General features: G+C 44.5%; 2 protein-coding genes and 1 non-coding gene across 3 annotated transcripts; 2 read left to right on the top strand and 1 right to left on the bottom strand.

Annotated features, from left to right (window-relative positions):
* Window positions 1-1,857: 1,857 nt before the first annotated feature.
* On the bottom strand, window positions 1,858-3,542 carry LOC134734223 (uncharacterized). Its single transcript, XM_063625994.1, has 2 exons — window positions 3,529-3,542; window positions 1,858-2,950 (listed from the first exon to the last, which is right to left on the bottom strand). Exon 2 carries the CDS (start codon window positions 2,846-2,848, stop codon window positions 2,381-2,383), a length of 468 nt encoding a protein of 155 aa, XP_063482064.1. The 5' UTR covers window positions 2,849-2,950; window positions 3,529-3,542; the 3' UTR covers window positions 1,858-2,380.
* Window positions 2,783-2,946, top strand: LOC134734924 (U1 spliceosomal RNA). The gene has a single exon (XR_010117805.1). It is a non-coding gene; the product is annotated as a U1 spliceosomal RNA (small nuclear RNA).
* On the top strand, window positions 2,946-27,022 carry NBPF20 (NBPF member 20). Its single transcript, XM_063625916.1, is given in 19 exon segments — window positions 2,946-5,946; window positions 6,808-6,904; window positions 8,938-9,047; window positions 9,192-9,352; window positions 10,160-10,218; window positions 11,072-11,281; window positions 13,053-13,155; window positions 13,987-14,201; window positions 15,251-15,323; window positions 15,786-15,991; window positions 17,301-17,352; window positions 19,190-19,273; window positions 21,115-21,278; window positions 22,307-22,358; window positions 22,990-23,162; window positions 23,883-23,934; window positions 24,541-24,713; window positions 25,427-25,478; window positions 26,092-27,022. Coding segments are annotated over 15 exon segments (1,908 nt in total). The 5' UTR covers window positions 2,946-5,946; window positions 6,808-6,904; window positions 8,938-9,047; window positions 9,192-9,352; window positions 10,160-10,163; the 3' UTR covers window positions 26,336-27,022.
* The last annotated feature ends 319 nt before the right edge of the window (window positions 27,023-27,341 follow it).

Below are 27,341 nucleotides of genomic sequence, written 5' to 3'. Positions count from 1 at the left end.
TCCTCTCCTGTCCCCTGCCTGGGACAGGACTATCCGAGAATGAGCCTTTCTGGAAAACAGGGACACCTTGACTGAGCTTTTGATCAGTGATGCTTCCAAGAAGAAAGATTTAAACAATTTTTTATCTGAGGAATGTGAGCCCTTTCAAATGATTGGGCCCAGAGAGACGTTAAATCGAGACAGCAACCACTTTCCGCTCCTTCCTTTTGAGCTGCGCTGAGCTATGTATTCATCTGTTGAAACTGCTTGCTATTGCCTCAAGTAGCTGTAAATTAACCTAATAATGCCACACCAATCCCTATACCCCCATACCCTATAACTTAACAACATATAGCCAATCACCAAGCAATGTTATTTCTGTAAACCAATGAGAATTCCTGACAGGCACCTATCAGCCCACTGTCCCTGCTTTTGACCTTTAAAAACCTGCTTGTGGGCAGGGTGCCGTGGCTCACGCTTGTAATCCCAGCACTTTGGGAGGCCGAGGCAGGCAGATCATGAGGTCAGGAGATCGAGACCATCCTGGCTAACACGGTGAAACTCCGTCTCTACTAAAAAAATACCAAAAAAAATTAGCTGGGCATGGTGGCGGGTGCCTGTAATCCCAGCTACTAGGGAGGCTGAGGCAGAAGAATGGTGAGAACCAGGGAGGCGGAGCTTGCAGTGAGCAGAGTTTGCACCACTGCACTCCAGCCTGGGCGACAGAGCGAGACTCCATCTCAAAATAAATAAATAAATAAATAAATAAATAAATAAATAAATAAATAAATAGAAATAAAAACCTGCTTGTGACAAAGGCCAAAGGGAGCTCAGATCCAAGGTTCCTTGGTGTGAGTCTTCCAGGCAGCTGTCTTCATGTTGGCTCAAGTAAACTCTAGATTCTATTTTGTTCTTCAGCATCCTCTTTTTAGGTTGACATGTTCAACAACAGTAGAATAAATAAATAAGTTAATGTATATTCCTACAAAAGAATACACGTAGAAACAAATAACCATACGAATAACATGAAAAATTCATAGACATAAGACTGAGTGAAAGAAGTCAGACCTATGCCTCTGCTTCTGAAACCGCCTTTGCAAAAGTCACAGCTGGGACAATTATCACAGTGAAAGAGATCGGACCTAACTGATTCCATCTTGTTTCTAACGTCCAAGCTGTCCTTGTTGATTGCTGGGCACAGGCCAAAATAACTTTGGGAGGAAATTAGTTTATGGTTTACCTGTGAAACAAAGATGATAATATCCCCTTCCCAAAGCAAACCCCCTTCCTGTCTGGGGACTAGACTGCCTTTGCAGGACTAACAAATTAGCCACGAGATTAGAAATTATGGTTTAGGAGTCATGTAGCCTCTGGCTGCAAGATTCTAAACCTCCCCAAATTGTTCCTGGAGGTCACATCGTTATTGGAAAACCTAAGATCAGTGCTTGAGATATTTTGCCGACCCTGCACTCAGTGGATCAGCTGGCACCAGCTAGACTGATAACATGGCTCATCTGGTCTTGTGGCCCCCATGCAGGAACTGACCCAGCACAAGACGACAGCTTCAGCTCCCTGTGATTTCATCTCCGACCTGGCCAATCAGAACTCCCAACTCACCGGCCCCCAACCACCAAACAAAGAGTGCAGCTCTTTGTTGCAATTCTCTTGTGTCGAAAAATTGGCTCTGTCTAGGCAGCAGGCAAGGTGAACCTGTTGGGCAGTAACACTCCCCCAAAAACCCACTATACACTGTATGACTCAGCTTATATGAAAGTAAAGGGCAGGAAAAACTTGCCTCATAGATTTGCAGAGACAGGGGTGGAAACCATTAATGAGTCTGTGGAGTATCCTCAGAGTTTGGTGTTGTAGTCTACATATTAAAAGTAATCAGTTAAACACCTGAAATCAAATTTCCCCCAAATATTTTTGCCAAATTTGGATGACTTTGTTTCTGTCTTCGCAGCATATAAAGTGTTAACATGAGGTAAGCGCTAAGGTCTAGAGAAGGCAGTGAAGAGATGACAAACTCCAGCACCATGCCTGAGTGTCCAGTGTGCTCTGCTGGGGCAGCACATTTTTGTACATTGCTGTATTTGAAAAAAAACCCTACAAGATTCATGAAACTGGACGACCGTCTTTATAACACTCCTAGTAAGGATGGCTGGTTTGCAGTCATCTGAGCAGCCTCTCTAGTTTCATAGATACGGTTTCTCTCTGATATTGAACAACTTCCAAATGTCAAGCGGAATGCTGCATCACAAGGATAACCGTATGTGAAAAGAACCTGTTTTCTTTGTAATCCTAAACTTTCTAGTCTGAGCTTTAAAAGCCATTATTTGAAGAAAAGCGCCCAGGCTCCAGCTGGCCGCCAAAGGGGTCCTTGGCATTACAGGCTAAGAACCTACTTCTTTGGGAGAGACCAGGGACGGGGATGGGAGGGAAAGGAGGTAGAGTCAGGTGTCACTTCCTCCGCCGGCTCCCGCAGCTGGTTGGTTGGCTGAGTGGCAGAGGGTGGGGCGGAAGAGCAGACGGGGACGGGAAAGGCGCTGTCGGTGACATCACGGATAGGGCGATTCCTGTGTAGATGAGGCAGCTCAGGGGCTGCTGCTTTGCCACGAAGGATTTCTCGTGCTGTGGGAGCTAGTCCGGGACCGCCGGTTGGACGTGATAGTCCCAGCTGTGTGTCAGGGCTAGGAGGACTCGGGGCGGCATGGGGGCGGGGTGGGAGATGCGCGGGGCAAGTGATCGTGCGTGTAAGGGGTGAGGCGTATGGAGCTGTGGCAGGGCGGAGGTGTGTGCACTCATACTTACCTGGCAGGGGAAATAGCGTGATCACGAAGTTGGTTTTTCCAGGGCAAGACTTATGCATTGCACTCCGTATGTGCTGACTCCTGCGATTTCCCCAAACGTGGGAAACTGGACTGCGTAATTGGTGGTGGCGGGGGACTGCGTTCGCGCTTTCTCTTGAAGGCTGTAGTGCAAAAAGCAGGTTGTATGCCAAGTGGTACTTTTCACTTTTATTGCTGAACGATATCGGTGGTGTCGTGCTATTCTTACAGTTGGATGCTTTGAATCAGGAAGTGATATATCTCCTTGCTTCTCGCTGGAGAAGAAGCGCCAGCGTTTTATCACAAGCTAACTAGCGCGAAGACTGCATAGCTCTTTCTACGTAAGGCTGCTGTTTGCAGAAATTTGGTCCATGGTCTCCAGTCTCTTGGGGTCTCACGCTCTGTGAAAATCTTCGTGTTTTTCCCTAGCCCCCAGAGTCACCTTTTACACAGCGTCTGCTTCTAACCGCAGTCCCCACAGGAGTTTGTAGGATTTCTGTGTCAGCGGCGAAGGTGTTCTCACCTCATAGAGCAAGGTAGAAACTACGCAGACAGGCGCTGTTCTTTGGGATGAAAGCAGGGCCTTTGGGACTCTTTCTTAGTGTCCCCGTTCGGTTGTAGACATAACACGCTTAGCTTTGTGTAGGAGAACGGCTCTGCCGGCGCCCAGGTGCCCTAACGCATATTCATCGAGGCCCGCAGGTCAGAACTGCAGTCTCACCTGTCTTGGCGGAAATGTGCTGCGATCCTCCCTGTGCTACATGAGCACGAGAATTCCACTACGGAAGAAAACCCCAGGCCTAGTGATGGCGGTTCTGGGCGTTTTGCCAGCTTCTCCCAGGGTGTGTTTTCTGACCCCACCCACTTCTGATCTGTAATGTCCTGGTCAATAGAAACTACCTGGCCCAAACGGAAAAGGCAAGGAGGACCACAGCGGGAAAGCCTGTGGCGTCCCCTGCTGGCTACCCCGGGGACGGCACTCATAGATCCGCATGTTCCGAGAAGCCTCTGCCATCCCGACCCGGGTGCCGTGCAGAAACCCCCGGCTCCAAAGAAAACCGGCTAGAACGCACAGGACGCCCAGCCAGTGTTCAGGACACTGCGAGTGGAAGCCGTACGTCCTACGGACTGAGCTAGTTTGCTGAAGACGAGCCATTTACTTCTAACCCCAGCAGCGGACATTGCCTAGCTCAAATATAAAATATGTGAACCAAGACCGAAAGCAACTTGCATTGCGTTACTGCTGATGAGCAAATGGGTTTTTAGAATGTTTAAGAAATGGCCCTTGTTTCGGGACCGTCATCACTAACGTATGCTTGGGATTCCTGATCGAGGAGTTTCTGAGCAAAAGCAGCCCACCAATCCAGTGGCTGAGAACGGCTTGGATATTGGCTTCCAGGCGCATCAGAAATACCGAGGTTCTGACAAAGACGTGAGCTTCTGTCTGCCTTTGGGAAGGCCTTCTTCCAGTCCTGGCGCTGCCACTTGCCTTCTGTTTGACCTTGGGCCAGGTCCTTCAATTTGCTAGGCTTCAAGTTGGAAAGTGTTACGGGAAAATAATGAGACGAAATACTTCTTAGAGTTATTGCACAGATTACAGAAGATAGTCTAATAGCACCGTGTGTGGCTTACATTAAGGATTTGCTGATAGGAAACAATATCCCAGGCGAAGTTTTTTCCCCTTAATTATGAAATATAACAAAGGAAATTGTGTAGACTTCTGCTTCAGGCCTCTGTAACATTCGAATGAATTTTGCACTTGTGAAGGTGACATCCTTTTACAAAATAAGTTAATACTAAAGAATGACAAATGGAATTTACAAAACACATATTCACAAAAAGAACTTGTTCTTAGCAGCTTAGTTTACAATAGTCCCCAAACTGGGAAAGGTTCATATGCACCAAGAGGTGAATGGACCTATTGGGATATATTCATCCAATGGAGTACTACCCTCAATAAGATGGGACAAATTATGGAAACATGAGATAGCATGGGCGAATCTCAAAAACCTCATGCTGAGTGATGAAAAGAGTGCATTCTGTGTGGTGCCATTAAGGTGAATTTCTAGAACAGGTGAAACTAACCTGTATAGTGACAGAAAATACATCATTAATTGCTGGGGTCAGGGAGTCGAGGGGACTGACTGCAAAGGGCACAGGAGGACCTTCTGGAGTAGTAGACATGTCATCAAACTTGAAATGGATGCATTGTACCATATTCAACCAATGCCTTAATCAATTTGATTGTAAAAAGTAGTAAGAAAACCACTGCAGGCCGGATGCGGTGGCTCACGCCTGTAATCCTAGCACTCTGGGAGGCTGAGGCAGGCAGATGGGAGGCCGAGGTTGCAGTGAGACGAGATGGAGCCACTGCACTCCAGCCTGGGCAGCAGAGCCAAAAAAAAAAAAAAAAAAAAAAACCTCCATCTCAAAAAAAATAAATAAATAAAAACACAGCAAATCATAATGCATTCTACTTAATTTAATGTATGCTTAGCTTTAGAGGATTCCTTTAGAAAAGTGTCTCTCTAAATGTGATTGAGAGTTCAGGAATTCCTTCATTTCTGTTTCTGTCTCTTTGTCTTCAGTTACATTCATGCACTATTAAATGGAATATTTGTAAAATAAAAATAGAGTGTAAGCTACATTTTACAAAAGCATATATATATATACATGTATCTATAATATATAGCTCCCATATATATGTGTGTGTATATATATAGAGAGAGCTTCATTTATTGTTCTGTTTTTTCTTTTGCGGGGGTGTGGGGGGGCCAGTCTAGCTAAAATATACATTCTTCTCTCTGTAGATATACCAGAAGAACATGACTCGATCAGTGTTGCCCTAATTTTAACAAAAGTTATTTTGAACTTAAGGTGATCAGAAATTTTACATATCTGTACTTTTTCTTTATTGGTGGTATGGTCTATGCTAAGCGTGTATAATTAAAAAAAAATGAGAGTAACTTTAAAATGATTTGGAAGAAAAAATATGTACATATGTGAATAGTACTTAATTCCAGGTGGTGGGAATATGAATGACTGGTTATCTTCTTCTTTTTGTATCTTTTATATTTTTAAATGGAAAAACTCAATGACCCGGAAGTGAAAGAACAGATTTGGAAGGGGTGTGGGGCAGGTGAGAGGAAAATGCAGAGTGAAACTCTGTCTCAAAAAAAAAAAAAAAAGGCCGGGCACGGTGGCTCACGCCTGTAATCCCAGCACTTTGGGAGGCCGAGGTGGGCGGATCACCTGAGGTCAAGAGTTCGAGACCAGCCTCAACATGGAGAAACCCCGTCTCTACTAAAAATACAAAATTAGCTGGGTGTGGTGGTGCATGCCTGTAATCCCAGCTATTCGGGAGGCTGAGGTAGGAGAATTGCTTGAACCTGGGAGGCGGAGGTTGCAGTGAGCCGAGATCGCGCCATTGCACTCCAGCCTGGGCAACAAGAGCGAAACTCCAGCTCCATAAAAAAAAAAAAAAAAAAAAAGTTACTTGTAATAAAACTCACCGATTTTAAATCTACGATGTAATCATTTAAGGAGGTTTGTAGAATTGTGCAGCCATCAGCAGAGTCACATTTTAGAATATTTTTGTCATTTCCCCAAATACCCTCAAACCTCTGCACAGTCATTTCCTAATCTCTTGTGCCTATGACTGGGCCCCAACAAAATAAAAATTTGGAAATCTGACATCTATATTTCAAACTTTCTTAGATTGGGATTTTTTATAGTGAATCATTGTCTTACTTTTGTGACAGTTAGAGGAAGTATTGCATTTTAGGGACTTTTTTGAGGAACTTAATAATAGTCCTGTTCATTTCTCTTCATGAATTGTTTCATTTTTACCGATAACTGACAGTTGCTACCAAACCTGGTCTGGCAAGCCTAAATGAATGAGCTAAAAAAGAAAAAAATCTGTTATAAGAAATAGAGATAGATGATGAATTTGCACATAAGATTATGTGGAGTTAGTATTGTACCATCTTTATTCTTTCAGAAATTTGGTTGGCAACATTAGAGATACACCTCACGTGCTTGGAATGCCTCTCATTATCTTCTTCAGGTTGCAAGGGCTCCAGAATAGTGACATAAAGGTGAGTGCAAGATTTCTGCTGCAGTTCTTTGCTTTTTTTTTTTTTTTTCTCTTAGAAGGATTAGCATCCATGTATCCGAAATAATAAATCAAGAGTAGAGATAGGCATCTGTACTAGTTTTCTATTGCTGCCTATTAACACATGCAAAAAACTAGTGGATTGAAAACCACAGAAGTCTGGAACAGAGGCTGGGTTCTCTGATAAGGGTTTTAGGAAGCTCAATTCAGGTGTGTCTGGCTATGTAATTATGTGGAGCTCAGGCTACTTCTCCAAGTTCACTTCAGGTGTAGGAGGAATTCCTTTTTGGGGGGCTGAAAGACTGGGTTTTCTTTTTCTGTGCTGGCTGTCGGGCAGGAGACACTGTGACTCCAGAGGCCACCTGCATTCCTTCTCGCCTGGCCTTTTCCATTTTCCAACCAATAACAGCTCAGGGAGTCCTTCTCAAGCTCCCATTCTTCCTGATGTTACCTTCTTCTGACAGCTAGAGAAACCACTGGCATGTGTGCAGTGATGTGATTAGATCCAGTTTACACAGGTAACCTCACCATCTTAAAGTCATATAACTGGCATGTAACAACATAACCACAAGAATGATGTCTCATCACGTTAACAGGCTTTAGAGACAAGGGTGTGGCATGTTTGGGGGCCATTTCAGAAATTCCATCTACCACAGTAGGACACTCACCTTCCTCCATCTGCAAAATGCATTCACCCTCTCCCCTAAGGTTTCCAAATTTCATGTCGTTAAAGCATTAGTTTAAAGTGAAAAATGTTATGTAGACCACACCAGATCAAAAGTTTAAAATCTTATCTTAATCATCTACACCAAGTATGAATGAGCCTTCTGAGGGTGTCCATTAAGTATAGGTCCTTGATATAATTCCCTTCCCTCTATCAACCTGTGAAACTGAACAAACAGCTTATCTGCCCTCAGTGTGCAACGGTGGGACAGACATAGAAATTCTAGTGATTCTTGTTCACAAACGGGGAAAGTGGAAGTAACAAAGAAGTCACTGATCCAAAACCTTTTTGAAATGGGGCTGAGCAAAGTCCAGCAGGAATTTCGTGGTTAGGATCCACAACCTGGAACTAATCTTCGGTAACATGGGGCTTTGCCTCTGAGGTCTGCATTTCTTTCTGTCTTTATGGAAATCATTTTATTTTCCTTCTTCTCCTACTCCCTTGGTTCTTCCCCTTTCTCCTTATGGCAGCATCCTCCCCTTAATCCTTGGCACATCATCCCCAGCAGAATTGGTCAAATGTTGCCCATGTCACGGTCCTGACCTTCTCCATGAGGGGCTGTCCTTGTGACCCCCTGCTCCCCTGGGACCCTCTTCACTGACCTGACCTCTCTGTCATGACTGCTTTCAGCTGACCTGGCTGGTTTAGGAGAAAACCTAGAATTGTGGAGACCCAGAACCAATCTCTGCCCTCTCTTATCTCCAAGAGAGGAAGAAAATAACAGGTATCACCATGGAGAAATGACCCATATGAGGGCTGAGACTCTCCAGCAGTTTCAGCAGAGGAAACTCCCTGAAGAAGGGAGGAGCTGAGATCCCAGGCTGGGAAAGCAGGCTTGTGTTAAGCATTATTTAATCTTTATGTGCTCCGTGCCCCAATCTACCAGCCAGCGAATGACAACCGAGTATAAATACTAGGACTACAGAACTGTGATAAAAGGTGTGTCCAAGGAAACGCCCTTTTACTGTTGTTTTCACAGTGTAAATCGCTATTTTTGATCCAAAGTTTTCTGAAACGCAGCAGTGAGTTCCTGGAGGGTGAGTTAGGTGCTTTGGACCTGGAGGCTGAGCCCAAGGCTTGTGTGGTCGATCTGCTGCCACCATGTGGTGAGGGAGCCTGGGAGAGTCTCAGTCTTTCTTGGCTTCACTTTCCTCGTCAGTAAGGTAGGGGCTTATTGTTCCTCTCTGAGGTCCCTTCCCGCTGTGTTTTCTCTGAGTCTCTGAGGAACTGAGATGGTTTCTAATGCCACCCGGGACCTGCAGCTGAGACCTGACTCTGTGTGTCTCCTGCAGGAGCCTGAGCTGAGTCCACACACTGGAAGCCCAGAACTGAGGGAAGAGATGAAAGAAAGCAAGTCAGCAGGTTTAGGGGATGAGAACAACCCACAGAGGACAAGCCATTGGTAAATGAAAACCAAAGAAGGGGGGAATAAGGACAAATTGGGACAGAAGCCTCAGGAGAAATGGGCAACGCCTGTCACCATCCAAATCCTCAAGGAGCAGCACGAGCTGAGCAGTGGGGACTGAGAGAGAAATTTACTCCACAGGAGTCTCCTGCCCCTGGCCAGGGAGAGCCACAGGGTGGATCAGATCTGGTTGATAGTGAGGGGCAGCAGCAACTCCAAGAGGGGGAAGGTGCGACCATGAGCCCCGCCCCAGACCCAGGAGCCTCGACCTTGGGGCTGCCATAACAGTGGATGCTCTTCAGGTCAGTGTGGGTTAGAGGGAATAACCATGCTGGGAGAAGGGTTGGAGACATCCATTCTTACGTTAAAAAGCTCTGCCCTAGGTCAGGTGCTAGAGTAAGTGTCCCTTGCTAGTATACAAAGCAGTGATACTTATAATATTCTTCTGTACTTACAGTTGAAGGAGGTTTCCAAATGATATCTCATAAATATTTATTGGATGTTTATTTTCTTTACGCTGTGTTAAACACTTGGGATTCAGATATTAATGTCTCCCCAAAGGAACTCAAGCCCATGAGAGAAAGAACAGAAACATAGCATTTTAAGAAAATATGGAAGTTCCCCCACATTGGGGTGCTGTGGTAACCCAGAGAGTGGGAGTTTAGGTGAAGACATTGCTCCTAATGACAGGGGGAACCATAAGAGGACTCATTTTCCTCCAATGTCCCACAGAGAGAGATCCTGGGGCATGAATGGTGTAAGGCAAGGGCCGGTCTAAGGAAAGGGATTTGCTGCATCCTGGGAGAAATCTCAGCACCCCCGACAGGATATTTGGGACAGGAATGCAGGTGAGAGGAGGTTTGCAATTGCTTTTATTCAATAATTGATGAACACTCTCCTGAGAACTCCCTCAGTGCTAGACCCTAAGCTGGGAACCATGAACACAGAGATCAGTAAGATAGGATCTCAGCTTTCACAGAACTCTCAGTCTAGTGACCAGCGATTCATGAGAAGTATAGTGATGGTGGGTTCATTGGAACCAGTGGTCCATGCTGCATGGAGATGACCTCAGTGGATGGCCTGGTCTCTCTTCTGTTTTTTTCAAATAGCTGAATGACCTGCCCTGGGCCCATGACCCTGGACTTCAGCCAGATGTCAGCATCTGAAGGTACAACCAACATCTTGGTTCCATGTTGGGTCAAAACAGTTGACACAGCCAAGGTATTCAAGGTATCAGTAGCTACTGACTATGTCTTGGCCAGCTGTGAAAAGAAAGAGGTGAGTTTAACAAGTATTCTAAAATTGTCCTTGACATAGTAATCACAGATGATCTATCTTCTGTCTGGTAATATAAACACAGGGTGCCTGTGTTTCAGCAAAGCCTGGGCAGTTGGAATGAAGGGCTCCTAAGATTCCATGACACTCCCACCTTCTAATTCTGTTATTGCAACTGCAGACGGTTACCTGGCATGCTGGCCACTGTCTACCTCACTCTTATCAGAGTCTGAGCTACTGGCATTGCCTTCAGCTCTGAGTTCAGGGACCTCGAACCTTGTTTTTCTGGTTAAGGATCCTAAAGTGCTGTGGGGAGTGATCACGTTTTTCTTAACAGTAAGTTAAGAATTTCAGTTGTGGGCCTGGCGCGGTGGCTCACGCTTGTAATCCCAGCACTTTGGGAGGCCGAGGTGGGCGGATCACGAGGTCAGGAGATCAAGACCACAGTGAAACCCCGTCTCTACTAAAAATACAAAAAAATTAGCCGGGCGTGGTGACGGGCGCCTGTAGTCCCAGCTACTCGGAGAGGCTGAGGCAGGAGAATGGCGGGAACCCGGGAGGCGCAGCTTGCAGTGAGCCGAGATTGTGCCACTGCACTCCAGCCGGGGCAACAGAGTGAGACTCCATCTCAAAAAAAAAAAAAAAAAAAAAAAGAATTTCAGTTATGGACATCCCTCAGTCCTGATTAAACCTATTTGATTTCACCAGTTTCTAACCCATCATATGTTTGGGTTTCTTCTCCCCAGTCCCTGGCCCCACCTCTTCTGCCACAAACGTCAGCATGGTGGTATCTGCCAGCCCTTGGTCCAGTGAGAAGGCAGAGATGAACATTCTAGAAATCAATGAGAAATTGCACCCCCAGCTGGCAGAGAACAAACAGCAGTTCAGAAACCTCAAAGACAAATTTCTTGTAACTCAAGTGGCCTGCTTCCTGGCCAACCGGCAGAAGAAATACAGTAAGATCTATAGGCTCCCTATCATGAAAGTAATGAATGATGTCCTGTCTTCTCTCTGAGATACTAAATGCTCTCTCCATCAAAAATAATGTCATCCTTCCCATACTTCTAGGAAAACAGAAATGGGTGTTTTAACATTTTGTTAAAGTTGGAAGACAGAGGTACCAAAGTATTTAGCAACTTTCCATATTTGCAGTCAGATGGGGGTGGGACTAGAGTTAAACTCCCAGTTATTGATTTCTGACCCAGGCACAGAACAACCTGTTTTCTCCAAGAGGCTCAATCATGTTTTCAAGAATCCTCTCTGTACCATGTAAGATCCTGCAGACAAACAACATCTAGTCTGTTGTTCTAAATGTCTCGGACTAGTGAACTTTTATTCAGTTCAAGCTTCTGTTGAGGCCCAATAGGCAAAGCTCTGTTCTAGTGACTCTGAGGGAAACTTGGTGATAGTACCCAGTACTCGCTCTGAGGGGCTTCAAGAGGAGTCTGCTCCTAATAGAACCTGTGCTATCTGTAAGTGACATAATCAAGAGCAGGGAGTAGGGGTCATGCACGGTGGCTGACTCCTGTAATCCCAGCCCTTTAGGAGGCTGAGGCGGGCAGAGCACGAGGTCAGGAGTTTGAGACCAGCCTGGGCAACATGGAGAAACCCCGTCTCCACTAAAAATACAAAAAGTAGGTGGGTGTGGTGGCGGGTGACTGTAATCCCCACTAATTGGGAGGCTGAGGCAGGAGAATCCTTTGAAGCCAGGAAGCAGAGGTTGCAGTGAGCCAAGATTGCGCCATTGCACTCCAGCCTGGGCGACAGGGCAAGACTTGTCAAAAAAAAAAAAATAATGATAAATAAAAATAAAAAGCAGAGAGTATCTTGGTGAGAGAGAAGTCCTTCTTCCTGGGGCACAGACTCTTGTTCCTAAAGAGGAAGAAAGATCGCACCCAAGAATGTGTGGAAGCAGCAGTGCAGTGTGCAGAGCAGGGACCCTGGGCCTGTCTCCTGGGCTCCATCCAAGTTGCTTGTCTTGTGTGTCCCTCAGTTTCCTCATCTGTTCAGAGGGTACTACAATAATACCTACCTCTGTAAATTGCTGCAATGAATTACATGAGCTATTTCCTGTCAATCTCCTAGAACATTTATTGGCACAGAGTAAACACCACCTATTAGTTCTTCATTCTGCTGTTTCTAAATTAACACAAACTTTATTAGTATTTGGGCATATTTCCTTCATGGCCTTATGGTCTTACATCTCACATTTTATGCTTCAGATATGATTTTAAGAATCATATCTGAATATATGACTTAAAAATCAAATATTTTTAAAGTCTTTGACATATTTGTCCTTGAAATACCCAGTAAAAGGGAAACCATCAGTCCCATAGTCCTAGGGGCCTTCCCGACTGTACCAGAAATCACTACTTCATGCCCCAGTGCAGTGTTGTAGAAGAGAGGTTGCAAGGCTTGAGAAAGTGGCCCCGCATTCAGAGTGAGACCTCAGGGGCTGTGAATTCTGACTCCACTTTGTTGTGGTTGAATCATCTTGTCAACTTCCTCGATGTGCCCTTGAGGTTCTCTTTCTTCGTCTCTAAATTTTGGAGGATCAGATGCCAGAAAGTCAGGAGAGTGAAGAGTAAAGATGTGGAAATCCCTGCCTAGAGCCTGTTACTGGGGACAGTTTTGTCCTTGGGATGGACGTGGCTCCTGCCCTGTAGGCAATGACCACAGCAGCATGTCCAGCCTTCCGCTGAGGCAGGCATGTCTGTCTTTTCTCAGAGTATGAAGAGTGCAAAGACCTCATAAAATCTATGCTGAGGAATGAGCTACAGTTCAAGAAGGAGAAGCTCGCAGAGCAGCTCAAGCAAGCTGAGGAGCTCAGGTGAGGGGAACACGTGGGGACAGGCAGGGGGGCAGGTGTGTAAATCTCTGAAGTGCAGCAGCTCGGTGGGGAGACGTAAGAGCTAAGCTGGGCCAGGGGAAGGGCAGGAATTGCCATAGCAGACTTGCGACACACAAATATTTATCACACAGAGAACAAGGATAATAATAAGTTATGGGTTGCAGTTGCTTCTCAGAGCCTTGTTTTCTCTTTTTCAAACAAGTAATTGTTGAGGTGAAATTTGCATAACACGAAATTAACCAAAGGAGTATGAACCACCCAGCAGCATTCCGTGTACTCAAAATGGTGTGCCATCACCACCGCACTTACCTTTAGTGAGAATCACCTCCTGACTGCGGCTTCTCATTCTTCCACTCAATCAATGTTGCCTTCTCGACCCTGTCATTCTTTTTTTCTTTCGTCTTTTCAATTCGCCCCATCTGCACCTGGCGTCATTTCTGTACATGGCTTTGTATCTAGTGAACACAAGATGCACTATGTGTATTTTCACCTGGAAATGTCCATGGCCAGAGTGAGGAACTGAAAGGATGTCTTTTTGAAATGGAATTAGGAAGACACCTACTTTTGTTTACAGAAGAGAAAGATGAATGGAACATCATCAAGGATCTTACAGGAGCCGTCTCTGATATAGAGGAAGCCTGTAAACCATTTTCTATTCTTTCACTTGGCCACAGGTATTCCTTTAAACATGTGCTGACCTTCTGCTTTGAGGTCTCCTTGAGGACATTGTCTCAGAAATCTCTGTTGCAATATTAGAACAGATCAGTCATCCCTTTCCACTGTTAAATTTTCTCTACTGTCTCACCTTAGGCAATATAAAGTCCTGCTTCACTCTCAGGAACAAGAGCTGACCCAGTTAAGGGAGAAGTTACGGGAAGGGAGAGATGCCTCCCACTCATTGAATCAGCATCTCCAGGCCCTCCTCACTCCGGATGAGCCAGACAAGTCCCAGGGGCAGGACCTCCAAGAACAGCTGGCTGAGGGGTGTAGACTGGCAAAGCACCTTGTCCAAAAGCTCAGCCCAGGTAAGGTGGCCATAGGCCCTGATGACCCAAAACCCCGGGCTTATGAAAGACTCCAGATCTCCATACTTTCACAATGACAGTTGTATCAGTGGGGTTTTTTTCCACTAAGCTTACGTGGCCATGACATGACCAGGACTTCCTGGGTAAGAACAGAGATGGGAAACCCATGGGGTTGGAGGTCACAGTATTGCAAGTGTCCCTCCTCCCTTGATGGAAGATGGTCTTTGGAGCAAGAGGCAGCATCTGTCTAGTTTTAAAGGACAGGAAGGAGGCTGTGATGGGAGCGGGCTTGTTAGAGTGAAAAGAGCTCTGGACTAAGAATGAAGGTTCCCAGGTTGTCTTTTCAGCAGTGTTCTTAGTAACTGTCGGTGAGTGAGTGATTTGTCCTTCCTGAGTTTCTCTCTCTCCATCTGCAAAGGCAGACAAATTGTCTCTTGCAAGGGTCTGAAGCATCCAAATATGGGTACACTTATGAGTGCTTTCCAAAATGAGATGAAGACCCTTGCCACATGGTGTTGGAGAAGGCACTTGATGTGGGGGCATTTGGTGGTAGGAAGTGCTTCAGACTGGAGCACTCCCCATGGAGGGAATGTCCCTGAATAACACAGCAGAAGCCACTTGGAAGCTTGAAATCTCCTGATGAATTGAGGATTGTGGGACAAGTTTGTCCTCTCCTAAGAGAAATAATTAGGTTTGAAATGCAAACTGTGACAGGACACCAAGCCTGTGCCTGGGAATCAGATCTGTGGTGGGATGGGGGAGACAGCTGCCCAAGTCCAGAGAGAGGCTGCACAAGCCTCCTGTGATATGGGGAGCAAAAGGTCTTTTCAATATTTGGCCACATCTTGATTGTGGCCCTCCAGATCAGAAATGCATTGCCTGATGGATCAGGAAACCATGCCAGGGCATTTTGTTAAATATAAAACAGGATAGCTTTCAGTTGAACGGTGACCCATGCCTCAATGTTCATGTCTCTGTGCACATTGGGCTGACTGTGCTTGCAGAGTGTGAAGTGGGAAATAACTGAACGAACACTCCTGTATTTACAGAAAATGACAAAGATGAGGATGAAGATGTTCAAGTTGAGGAGGCTGAGAAAGTGCAGAAATCATCTGCCCCCAGGTAACACTGAATACTCAGGAGCAAGTAATGGGTGGTAACATACAAAAAGTCTAGGAGGCACACCCTCTCTGGCATCTATGATGGGCCTAAAGCCTGCATTGCTTTGGCCAGAGTATGTGAAATTCTGCCCAACTTAGATGCAGATTGTGGCAGCTGTCATGTTTCTCTATGTGTGCTGAGTGTCATGTCTGCACCATACAGGGATAGCTGAGTCTTCATCCTCCTCAGCTCCTATCTGTCCAGTGCAATGAACACCAGCTGCTCTCTTCCACTCTGACTCCCATGGCAGCCATGCTCTGTTGCAGAGAGAAGAGGATTGCATGTTCCCTCTTAATGGGAACCTCCTGTTTGCTTTCTGGGACCACTCTCTTAATGCCTCCTGTCAAAACCAGCTAGGACTCCCTGGGGTCCAATCCCTCTATGTTTAATCTTCTGTCATCTCTATCCCACCTAGCTCATCAGGGAGGTGCAGAAGGCTGAAGAAAAGGAAGTCCCTCAGGACTCACTGGAAGAATGTGCTGTCACTTATTCAAAGAGCCACGGCCCTTATGACTCCAACCAGCCCTACAGGAAAACCAAAATCACATTTGAGGAAGACAAAGTCGACTCAACTCTCATTGGCTCATCCTCTCATGCTGAATGGGAGGATGCTGTACAAATTATCCCAGGTAGGTTCTGTTTTCCTTGTGTCTCATACCTCTCTCTAGGCTGAGGAAGATAAACTCTGAAGACAGGCTCTATACACACAAATTGGTTTGAATAAAAAACGATGATGGGTTTCTAAACAGATATCAGGGAGGTTTTTTGTCCTCCTCAGTTCATGTCATGCCTTTGTCTGCCAGTCGCCAGTATCAAGTTATTGGACCCCATGCAAGTGTGACAATCTCATAGTCACCTGAGTGCAGGAGGTGCGCAGGAAGTATCTGTCAGGCCTCCTAGCTTGGATTCAATATCTCTTGTCATCTGTGATTAAGTCTTCTGTCCCTGAACAATGTCCATGGAGTTTCTATGCCTGTTTAAGGAAGCTGGCAGCCTCGCCTTTGTATTTGGAAATATTGTTCCCCAGGCTTCACTGCTCTCAGCTTTAATCTGGATCTCCTTTAAGTCAGCTTGCTTAGCTGCACAGTCACCCTGAAATCAGGATGGAAACTTTTCTTCTTTACTTTACTGATGTATTTCCATAAAGCAAGGCTGGACCCTGGTTCTCCACCCTGTCAATGCAATGGCTGATCCATTGTTTCTTTGTAGCATCATAGATTTTTTTTTTTTTTTTTTTTTTGGCGATGGAGTCTTGCTCTGTCACCCAGGCTGGAGTGCAGTGGCACCATCTTGGCTTGGTGCAACCTCTACCTCCCAGATTCAAGTGATTCTCCTGCCTCAGCCTCCTGAGTTGCTGGGATCACAGGTGCACAACATCACATCTGGCTAATTTTTGTATTTTTGTAGAGACAGGGTGTCCCCGTGTTGGCCAGGCTAGTCCTGAACTCATGACCTCAAATGATTCACCTGTCTTGGCCTACCAAATCACAGATTCTTTTTAAAGCAAGAGTTGCTCAAGTTTATTCAAGCAAGAGTTGTTCAAATTTATCTATCAGTCGAGTTTCATGTAGAGATGCCTCTAAACATTTAATGTCCATGTTACCTGGTGATATAAGTCCATATTGCAGCAACACTCTTAGAAAATTGTTTGACCAATTTTTGGAGATTTTTTGGGGAAAAATTTTGCTTAACTTTGACTCAGGCAGGGAATATGGCATTATGGTCTACATGTAGAGGGAGATTTTGGCCTGTGGGTCTGGAAAGCAGGGTCATCTACTTCTCACCAGACTTAATCTAGGGCACCCTAGAATATTCCTGTCAGAATCCATATTTTTGCACTGAGAATAGTTATGTCCTTGTGCTATGACCGGACAGTGATTTGGTCATATGTGAAGTATGAATTGCTTAATTGACCTGCTTCTCTGAATTTATTTACAGAAAATGAAAGTGATGATGAGGAAGAGGAAGAAAAAGGGCCAGTGTCTCCCAGGTAATGTGGAATTGTTGGCTGTTAATTCAGTAGTGACATCTGGAGATTGTAGATTTAGGGAAAATGAGGAAGTGATGAATAGAACTATTTCTTCCATTCACCCAGCTACTCAAAAAACCAGCTCCTGGATTCATTGATTTTTTGAAGGGTTTTTTGCGTCTCTATCTCCTTTAGTTCTGCTCTGATATTAGTTATTTCTTGTCTTCTGGTAGCTTTTGAATTTGTTTGCTTTGCTTCTCTAGTTCTTTTAATTGTGATGTTAGGGTGTCGATTTTAGATCTTTTCTGCTTTCTCTTGTGGGCATTTAGTGCTATAATTTTCCCTCTACACACCACTTTAAATGTGTCCCAGAGATTCTGGTACGGTGTGTCTTTGTTCTCATTGGTTTCAAAGAACATCTTTGTTTCTGCCTTCATTTCATTATTTACCCAGTTGTCATTCAGGAGCAGGTTGTTCAGTTTCCATGTAGTTGTGTGGTTTTGAGTGAGTTTCTTAATCCTGAGTTCTAATTTGATTGCACTCTGGTCTGAGAGACAGTTTGTTGTGATTTCTATTCTTTTACGTGTGCTGACTAGTGCTTTACCTCCAACTATGTGGTCAATTTTGGAATAAGTGTGATGTGGTGCTGAGAAGAATGTATATTCTGTTGATTTGGGGTGGAGAGTTCTGTAGATGTCTTTTAGGTCCACTTGGTCCAGAGCTGAGTTCAAGTCCTGGATATCTTTGTTAAGCTTCTGTCTCACTGATCTGTCTACTACTGACAGTGGGATGTTAAAGTCTCCCATTATGATTGTGTGGGAGTCTAAATCTCTTTGTAGGTCACTGAGGACTTGCTTTATGAATCTGGGTGCTCCTGTGTTGGGTGCATATATATTTAGGATAGTTAGCTCTTCTTGTTGAATTGATCCCTTTACCATCATGTAATGGCCCTCTTTGTCTCTTTTGATCTTTGTTGGCTTAAAGTCTGTTTTATCAGAGACTAGGATTGCAACCCCTGCAGTTTTTTTGCTTTCCATTTGCTTGGTAGATCTTCCTGCATCCCTTTATTTTGAGCCTATGTGTGCCTCTGCACGTGAGATGGGTTTCCTGAACACAGCACAGTGATGGGTCTCGACTCTATCCAATTTGCCACTCTGTGTTTTTTAAGTGGGGCATTTAGCCACTTTACATTTAAGGTTAATATTGTTATGTGTGAATTTGATCCTGTGATTATGATGTTGGCTGGTTATTTCGCCCACTAGTTGATGCAGTTTCTTCCTACCATCGATGGTCTTTACAGTTTGGCATGTTTTTGCAGTGGCTGGTACTGGTTATTCCTTTCCACGTTTAGTGCTCCCTTCAGGAGCTCTTGTAAGGCAGGCCTGGTGGTGACAAAATCTCTCAGCATTTGCTGGTCTGTAAAGTATTTTATTTCTCCTTCTCTTATGAAGCTTCATTTGGCTGGATATGAAATTCTGCATTGAAAATTCTTTTCTTTAAGAATGTTGAAGGTGCTGGAGAGGATATGGAGAAATAGGAACACTTTTACACTGTTGATGGGACTGTAAACTAGTTCAACCATTGTGGAAGGCAGTGTGGCAATTCCTCAGGGATCTAGAACTAGAAATACCATTTGACCCAGCAATCCCATTACTGGGTATATACCCAAAGGATTATAAATCATGCTGCTATAAAGACACATGCACATGTATGTTTATTGTGGCACTATTCACAATAGCAAAGACTTGGAACCAAGCCAAATATCCAACAATGATAGACTGGATTAAGAAAATGTGGCACATATACACCATGGAATACTATGCAGCTATAAAAAATGATGAGTTCATGTCCCTTGTAGGGACATGGATGAAGCTGGAAACCATCATTCTCAGCAAACTATGGCAAGGACAAAAAACCAAACACCACATGTTCTCACTCACAGGTGGGAATTGAACAATGAGAACACATGGACACAGGAAGGGGAACATCACACACCGGGGCCTGTTGTGGGGTGGGGGTAGGGGAAGGGGTAGCATTAAGAGATATAACTAATGTTAAATGATGAGTTAATGGGTGCAGCATACAAACATGGCACGTGTATACGTATGTAACTAACCTGCACGTTGTGCACATGTACCCTAAGACTTAAAGTATAAAAAAACCATATATATATATGCAAAAAATAATAAAGGAAAACTATACATATGGAAAAAAAAAAGAATGTTGAATATTGCTCCCACTCTCTTCTGGCTTGTAGGGTTTCTGCTGAGAGATCTGCTGCTAGTCTGATGGGCTTCCCTTTGTAGGTAATCCGACCTTTCTCTCTGGCTGCCCTTAGCATTTTTTTCCTTCATTTCAACCTTGGTGAATCTGATAATTATGTGTCTTGGGGTTGCTCTTCTCGAGGAGTATCTTTGTGGTGTTCTCTGTGTTTCCTGAATTTGAATGTTGGCCTGCCTTGCTAGGTTGGGGAAGTTCTCCCGGATAATATCCTGAAGAATGTTTCCCAGCTTGGTTCCATTCTCCCCGTCACTTTCAGGTACACCAGTGAAATGTAGATTTGGCCTTTTCACATAGTCCCATATTTATTGGAGGCTTGTTCATTTCTTTTTACTCTTTTTTCTCTAAACTTCTCTTCTTGCTTCATTTCATTAATTTGATCTTGAATCACTGATACTCTTTCTTCCACTTGATTGTATTGGCTACTGAAGCTTCTGCATGTGTCACGTAGTTCTCATGCCATGGTTTTCAGCTCCATCAGGTCATTTAAGGTCTTCTATACACTGTTCATTCTAGTTAGCCATTTGTCTAATCTTTTTTCAAGGTTTTTAGCTTCCTTGCAATGAGTTCGCACATGCTGCTTTAGCTCAGAGAAGTTTGTTATTATCGACTTTCTGAAGCCTACTTCTGTCAGCTCGTCAAAGTCATTCTCCATCCTGCTTTGTTCCATTGCTGTCGAGGAGCTGCGATCCTTTGGAGGAGAAGGAGTGCCCTGGTTTTTGGAATTTTCAGCTTTTGTGCTCTGGTTTCTCCCCATCTTTGTGGTTTTATCTACCTTTGGTCTTTGATGATGGTGACCTACAGATGGGGTTTTGGTGTGGATGTCCTTTTTGTTGATGTTGATGCTATTCCTTTCTGTTTGTTAGTTTTCCTTCTAACAGTCAGGTCCCTCAGCTGCAGATCTGTTGGAGTTTGCTGGAAGTCCACTGCAGATCCTCAAACAGGGGTTTCTTGATGTGGCCTATTCTCTCCCATGTGTTTAAATCCAGGGAGAGATGTATATATGCTTTCTTCCCATTTGTTGGTAGTATGTTTGCTAGTATTTGTGCAAGAAAAGAAATTGAAAAAGTAAACATATTATATCAAAATATTGGAAAAATGGGGCCCTTAATGCACAAGATCTGTGTCTGCACTGCGTCAAGAGCTCTCTTCACTTGAATGCTGCATGTAAAATTCAACGCAATTTATGCAAAGTATTTGAAGCCCTGTGTTAGTTCTCTGTGCTGCAAGTCATGATGGTAGTTTAGAGGAAGAGTCTGGGTGCCCTGAGTTGACTCATCTGTGCAAATGTACTGAGCACATGCTGCCCATTTTTGCTCTGTCCCCAGAGCAGTCACCCTCCACCCTGCTTTTAGAATGATAGTTTTATTTCTCTTGAAGGAAAAATGCCTTTGGTTTCTGTGACCACTCCATTCTGTCTCCCATCAGATCATCTGGGAGGTTTTGTTGTCTAATCTCTGTTGGTTAAATCTTCTGTCATCCCTGTCCTGCCTGGCCCATCAGGAATCTGCAGGAGTCTGAAGAGGAGGAAGCCCCCCAGGAGTCCTGGGATGAAGGTTATTCGACTCTCTCAATTCCTCTTGACATGTTGGCCTCATACCAGTCTTACAGGAGCACCTTTCACTCATTAGAGGAACAGCAAGTCGGCTTGGCTCTTGACACAGGCAGTGAGTACTCCATTGTGAAGGTGATAAAGTTCATGTCCCAGGTAGATCCCATAGTCTTTGGGCCTTGTGCCCCTTGTTGGGCTGAGAGTTGCCATCACTGTGGGCTGAACCTATCTATCAATGTAGATTTCAATCACTCTGAAGTCGAGTCTGAAGCACAGGCATGGGGTGGGTCAGTGAGCTTTGCTCTCTTCCTAATCTCAGGCCATGGCTGTGCCAACCTGGACTGACTGTCAGGACATTGAACTCAAGGCAGGTGTGGCAAACTCACACCAAGCTATGCAGCACATATCCAGGAGTTGTCTGTCAGATCAGCTCATCTGAATTAAATGTCTCTTGCCAGCTACAAAGTTCCTTATGAGTTTTGTTCCCAAAGCATGTGTGTGTGGTTCTTTACCTGCCCGAGGCCAGTGTCACCCTTGTCTACCTCTCAGTGAAAAATGTAACCCAGGTTTCACTGAATTTATCCCCAGTCTTCTAAGTTCGCTTGTTTTAGCTCATCTGTCCTTCATGTTGCTGGTATGTTTTCTAGATAAATGGCTGACTTTTCACCCACAAAAGCCATTATAGCTGATGCTTCTGTGTAGAACCAAGTTTCATTTGGACTCAAGAGCTGGTACATTGCACCCCTTCATCAAATCTCAGTGTCCACAATATCATAAACTATCAAATCCTGGGTATTTGATGAGAGCAGCCCGAATATTGCAGTATCTCTCCTATAAGGTGTTAGAACTATTTGCCTAAAATCTATTGGGGAAAACATTGCTCATTTGTGTACACAAACCTAGGACAGAGCACAATGGGAAGATAACGTTCAAAAACAGGGGAATTTTGCCCAAGGCTTATGAAAGGAACCAAGTCAGTTCTCTCAAGACTTGACCTCAGGCCTCCTGGTATATTTCTCTCAAAGTCTCCTGTTCTCACACTGACAAGACTGATGTCCCTGTGTTAAGATTGGACAGAGGAAGGTTTCTGTGTGCAAGGAAGAACTGCTTAATGTAAGAGGCCCCATCTGAATTTATTTGCAGGACATCGGTGGGATCAAGTGAAAAAGGAGGATCAAGAGGCAACAGGTCCCAGGTGAGTCTGAGAAGTTGTGGACGGTTAATTTGATGTTGACAACTGGAGATGCCAAGTCCAGGGAAAACAGTACATGCTGAAAATAATGATTTCCTCTTGTCAGACAAGTCTGAATTATGCCTACTAACATTTCTTTTGGTTCTCATTACAGTAAATGTTTAGGTTTCCATTTCTTCCTACCCTTATCATTTACTAACCTAGTGAAGTTCGACCATACCTCAAAAGCTGTATTCTCACGGTGACTGCAGCAAAACTTGAGCACATTTTATGCAAAATTATTGCGCTCACTCTTTTCATGATCACTGTTCACTGTGTGTCCTGAGGGCACAAATACAGTGTCCTTTGACTCTCTCATCAGTGTGTCTCCTGGCCAATTCACTGAGCTCTCTCTCTCTGTCTCTCTCTCTCTCTGTGTGTGTGTGTGTGTGTGTGTGTGTGTGTGTCTTTCTCTTTCATCCTTTTCTACCTGGCCCTGGTCTCTCCCAACATAAAGGCAATAATTTGTTACCTCATTAATGGATCTGTCCTTTTTCTTTTCAAACACTTCCTTATGTTACCCATGAAATCTAGCTGGGGCTGTGTGGTTTCTGATTCCCCCTGGCTTATTCTTGACTTTTTCCCACTTTTCCAGGCTCAGCAGGGAGCTGCTGGATGAGAAAGAGCCTGAAGTCTTGCAAGACTCACTGGAGAGATGTTATTCGACTCCTTCAGGTTATCTTGAAGTGACTGACTCATGCCAGCCATTCAGAAGTGCATTTTACTTATTGGAGCAACAGCGTGTTGGCTTGGCTCTTGATGTGGATGGTGAGTACCTTTCTATGAAAGTGATAAGTATCCACTGAGTCTGCTGGATAGGGTCATATTCCTACTGCAAGTGGCCCTTACTGAGCTGAGAGATGTCATTGCCACAGGGAGGACCTATAGGCACATGTAGGTTGAATGAAACTCTAGTTCCACTTGGAAGCCCAGACAAGGGATGGGTCAGTGAGCAAGGCTCTCTTCATAGTCTCAGGCCATGCCTGTGGCACACTAATCCTACTCTCAAGATGTTGGATCCAGGCAGATGTGACAAATTCACACAACTCTGATTTTGTCTCAATTTTGTAGATTTTGTAGATTTCATCCTTCACTCTAATTTCAGCGTCTAAAATCTTCGCTACCATGAACAATCTGAGTATTTGATGAGACAGGGCTAAATATTGCAGTTTTTCTCCTAGAAACCATTTGGGAGCATTTGCTTTAAATTGATTGGAAAAATATGGCATAACCCTTTGCACAAACTTGGGACAAATGATATTGGGATAGCAATCTACCAGAATAGGGACATTTTACCCACAGTTTCTGGGACAAAAACCAAGGAATCTCTATCATGATCAGCCTTCGGGCTTCCTGAAGAACATCTCTCACAGTGTCCTATTCTCATGCTGAGGAGCCTGAGGTCCCTGTGTGAGGATTAGACACTGGATTGTTATGTGTGTAGGAGAACCAGCCTAATTTGTCTGTCCATGTCTGAACTTATTGCAGAAATTGAAAAGTACCAAGAAGTGGAAGAAGACCAAGACCCATCATGCCCCAGGTAACTGAGCAATTATGGAATCTTAATGCTGTGTTGACACCTGGAGATGCCAGGTCCAGGGAAAACAAGAGTGTGTTCAATTTCGTGTTTTCAACGAAGGTTGAATTACTCCTGCTGACATTGCTGTTGGTTTTCATTGCAGTAGATGTTTAGGTTTCCATTTCTTCCTCCCCTTATCATTTACTAACCTACTATAGATTGACCATACCTCAAAGGCTGTATGGCAACTGCATGGAATCTTGAGCAAGTTTATGGAAAATTATTGAGCCCACTCTTTTCATGATCACTCTTCACTGTGTGTCCCGAGGGCACTAACTCAGAGTGTCCTTTGACCCCTTCATCAGTGTGTCACCCGGCCAATTCGCTGAGCTCACTGTCTCCTCTCTCTCTCTCTCTCTCTCTCTCCCCCTCTCCCTGTCTTTCTCTTTCATTCTTTTCTACCTGGTCCTGGTCTATCCCAACATAAAGACAATAATTTGTTACCTCATTAATGGATCTGTCTTTTTTCTTTTTCAACACTTCCTTATGTTACCCGTGAAATCTAGCTGGGGCTGTGTGGTTTCTGATTCCGCCTAGCTTATTTTTTACTTTTTCCTACTTTTCCAGGCTCAGCAGGGAGCTGCTGGATGAGAAAGAGCCTGAAGTCTTGCAGGACTCACTGGAGAGATGTTATTCGACTCCTTCAGGTTATCTTGAACTGCCTGACTTACGCCAGCCCTACAGAAGTGCCATTTACTGATTGGAGGAAGAGTACCTTGGCTTGGCTCTTGATGTGGACAGTGAGTACCTTACTATGAAGGTGATAAGGCTCCACCTGGTCTTCCGGATAGAGGTGATATTCCTGTTCCAAGCGGCCCTTACTGACCCGAGATATGTCATTGCCGCAGGCAGGACCTATGGGCACATGTAGGTTGTAATGAAACTGTAGTCTCAGTTGGAAGCCCAGACATGAAATGGGTCAGTGAGTATGGCTCTATTCCTAGTCTCCAGCCATGTCTGTGGCAACCTGAGCCCACTCTCAGCACATTGGACCCAGGCAGATGTAAAAAATTCACAGAACTATGATTTGGACTCAAGGGTTTGTAGGTTTCCTCCTTCATTCTAATTTCAGTGTCTAAAATTCTTGCATCCATGAACGAGCTGGGCATTTGATGAGACAGGGCTGAATACTGCAGTTTTCCTCCTAGAAATCATCTAGGGCATTTTCTTTGAGTTGATGGGAACAATAAGGCATAACTGTTTGCCCAAACTTGGGATAAATGATTTTGGGATAATGATCTACCAGAATAGGGATATTTCACCCTTGGTTCTGAGATGCAAACCAAAGAATCTCTGTCATGACCGGCTTTCAGGCCTCCTGAAGTATATCTCTCACATTGTCCTGTTCTCATGCTGAGGAGCCTGAGATCCCTGTGTGGGGATTAGACAGTGGACTGTTATGGGTGTAGGTGAATTGGCTTATTTTGTCTGTCCCTGTCTGAATTTATTGCAGGAATTAAAAAGGACCAAGAAGAGGAAGAAGACCAAGGCCCCCCATGCCCCAGGTAACTTTGAGCAATTGTGAACAGCTACTTCTGTGTTGACACCTGGAGACTCCTGGTTCAGGGAAAACAGAGCAGGCTGACAATATCGATTACATCTTTTCAACCAAGCCTGAGTTACTCCTACTAACATTGCTGTTGGTTTTCATTGCAGTAGATGTTTAGGTTTCCATTTCTTCCTCCCCTTATCATTTACTAACGTACCATAGGTGACCATACCTCAAAAGCTGCACTCTCTTGGCAACTGCATCGAATTTTGAGCATGTTTTATGGAAAACTATTGAGCTCACTCTTTGCATGATCACTGTTGTGTGTCATGAGGCACTAATTCAGAGTGTCCTTTTACTCCCTTATCAGTGTGTCACCCGGCCAATTCACTAGCTCACTGTCTCTCTGTCGGTCTCTGTCTCTGTCTCTCTCTCTGTCTTTCTCTTTCATTGTTTTCTGCCTGGCCCTGTTCTATCCCAACATAAAGGCAATAATTTTTTTACCTCATTAATGGATCTATCCTTTTTTCTTTTTTAACCACTTCCTTATGTTACTCCTGAAATCTAGTTGGGGCTCTGTGGTGTCTGGTTTTCCCTGGCTGCTTCTTTAGTTTTGTCTCCTCTTCCAGGATCAACAGCATGCTGAGGGAAGTGGAAGAGCCTGAAGTCTTGCAGGACTCACTGGATAGATGTTATTCGACTCCTTCAATGTACTTTGAACTACCTGACTCATTCCAGCACTACAGAAGTGCGTTTTACTCATTTGAGGAACAGCATGTCAGCTTGGCCCTTGATGTGGACAATAGGTTTTTTACTTTGACGGTGATAAGGCTCCACCTGGTCTTCCAGATAGGAGTTATATTACCACACTAAGCAGCCCTTACTAAGCTGAGAGATGTCATTCCTGCAGGCAGGACCTATAGGCACATGTAGGTTTGAATGAAACTGTAGTTCTATTTGGAAGCCCAGACATAGGATGGGTCAGTGGGCATGGCTCTATTCCTAGTCTCAGACCATGCCAGTGGCAACCTGTGCTCAGTCTGAAGACATTCGACCCAAGTTAGGTGTGACACGTTCACGTAACTATGCAGCACATGCCAGGAGTGATCTGTGAGACATTCTAATTTGAACCACGTATCTCTGGGTAGCTACAGAGTTCCTCAGGGAATTCATTTGGCAGGCATGTCTCTGAGCTTCTATACCTGCTCAAGGTCAGTGTCATCTTTGTGTTTAGCTCATCCAAAGGTGTTACCCTGGTTTCAATGAATCTAACCTCATTCTTTATATCTTCAGTGTTGGCTTGTTTTAGCTGATCCATCTGTAACACAGGAGGGATTCTTGGCTGAGGATTGTATTTCAGAACCACCGACTGCTCTTGACAATTGTTAACCCACTAGGCTCCTTTGGTTAGAGAAGCCACAGTCCTTCAGCCTCCAATTGGTATCAACACTTAGGAAGACCACAGCTAGATGGACAAACAGCATTGAGAGGCCTTAGCCCTACTCCTCTCAATTCCATCCTGTAAAGAACAGGATTCAGGAGCCGCTGGCAGGAGACAGCATGTCACATGGGACTCTGCCGGTGCAGAATATGAACAATGCCATGTTCTTGCAGGAAATGCTTAGCCTGAGTTTCATAGGAGGTAATCACCAGACAACCGCAGAATGTAGAGCACTGAGCAGGACAACTGACCTGTCTCCTTCACATAGTCCATGTCACCACGAATCACACAACAAAAAGGAGAAGAGATATTTTGGGTTCAGAAAAAGTAAAAAGATAATGTAGCTACATTTCTTTAGTTATTTTGAACCCCAAATATTTCCTCATCTTTTTGTTGTTGTCATTGATGGTGGTGACATGGACTTGTTTGTAGAGGACA

The sequence above is a fragment of the Symphalangus syndactylus genome, chromosome 12 (genome assembly GCF_028878055.3).
Source record: "Symphalangus syndactylus isolate Jambi chromosome 12, NHGRI_mSymSyn1-v2.1_pri, whole genome shotgun sequence".
In the NCBI taxonomy this organism is placed as follows: Eukaryota; Metazoa; Chordata; class Mammalia; order Primates; family Hylobatidae; genus Symphalangus; species Symphalangus syndactylus.
Note: the sequence above shows the minus strand (reverse complement) of the source record. Positions and strands in the feature narration are given on the sequence as shown.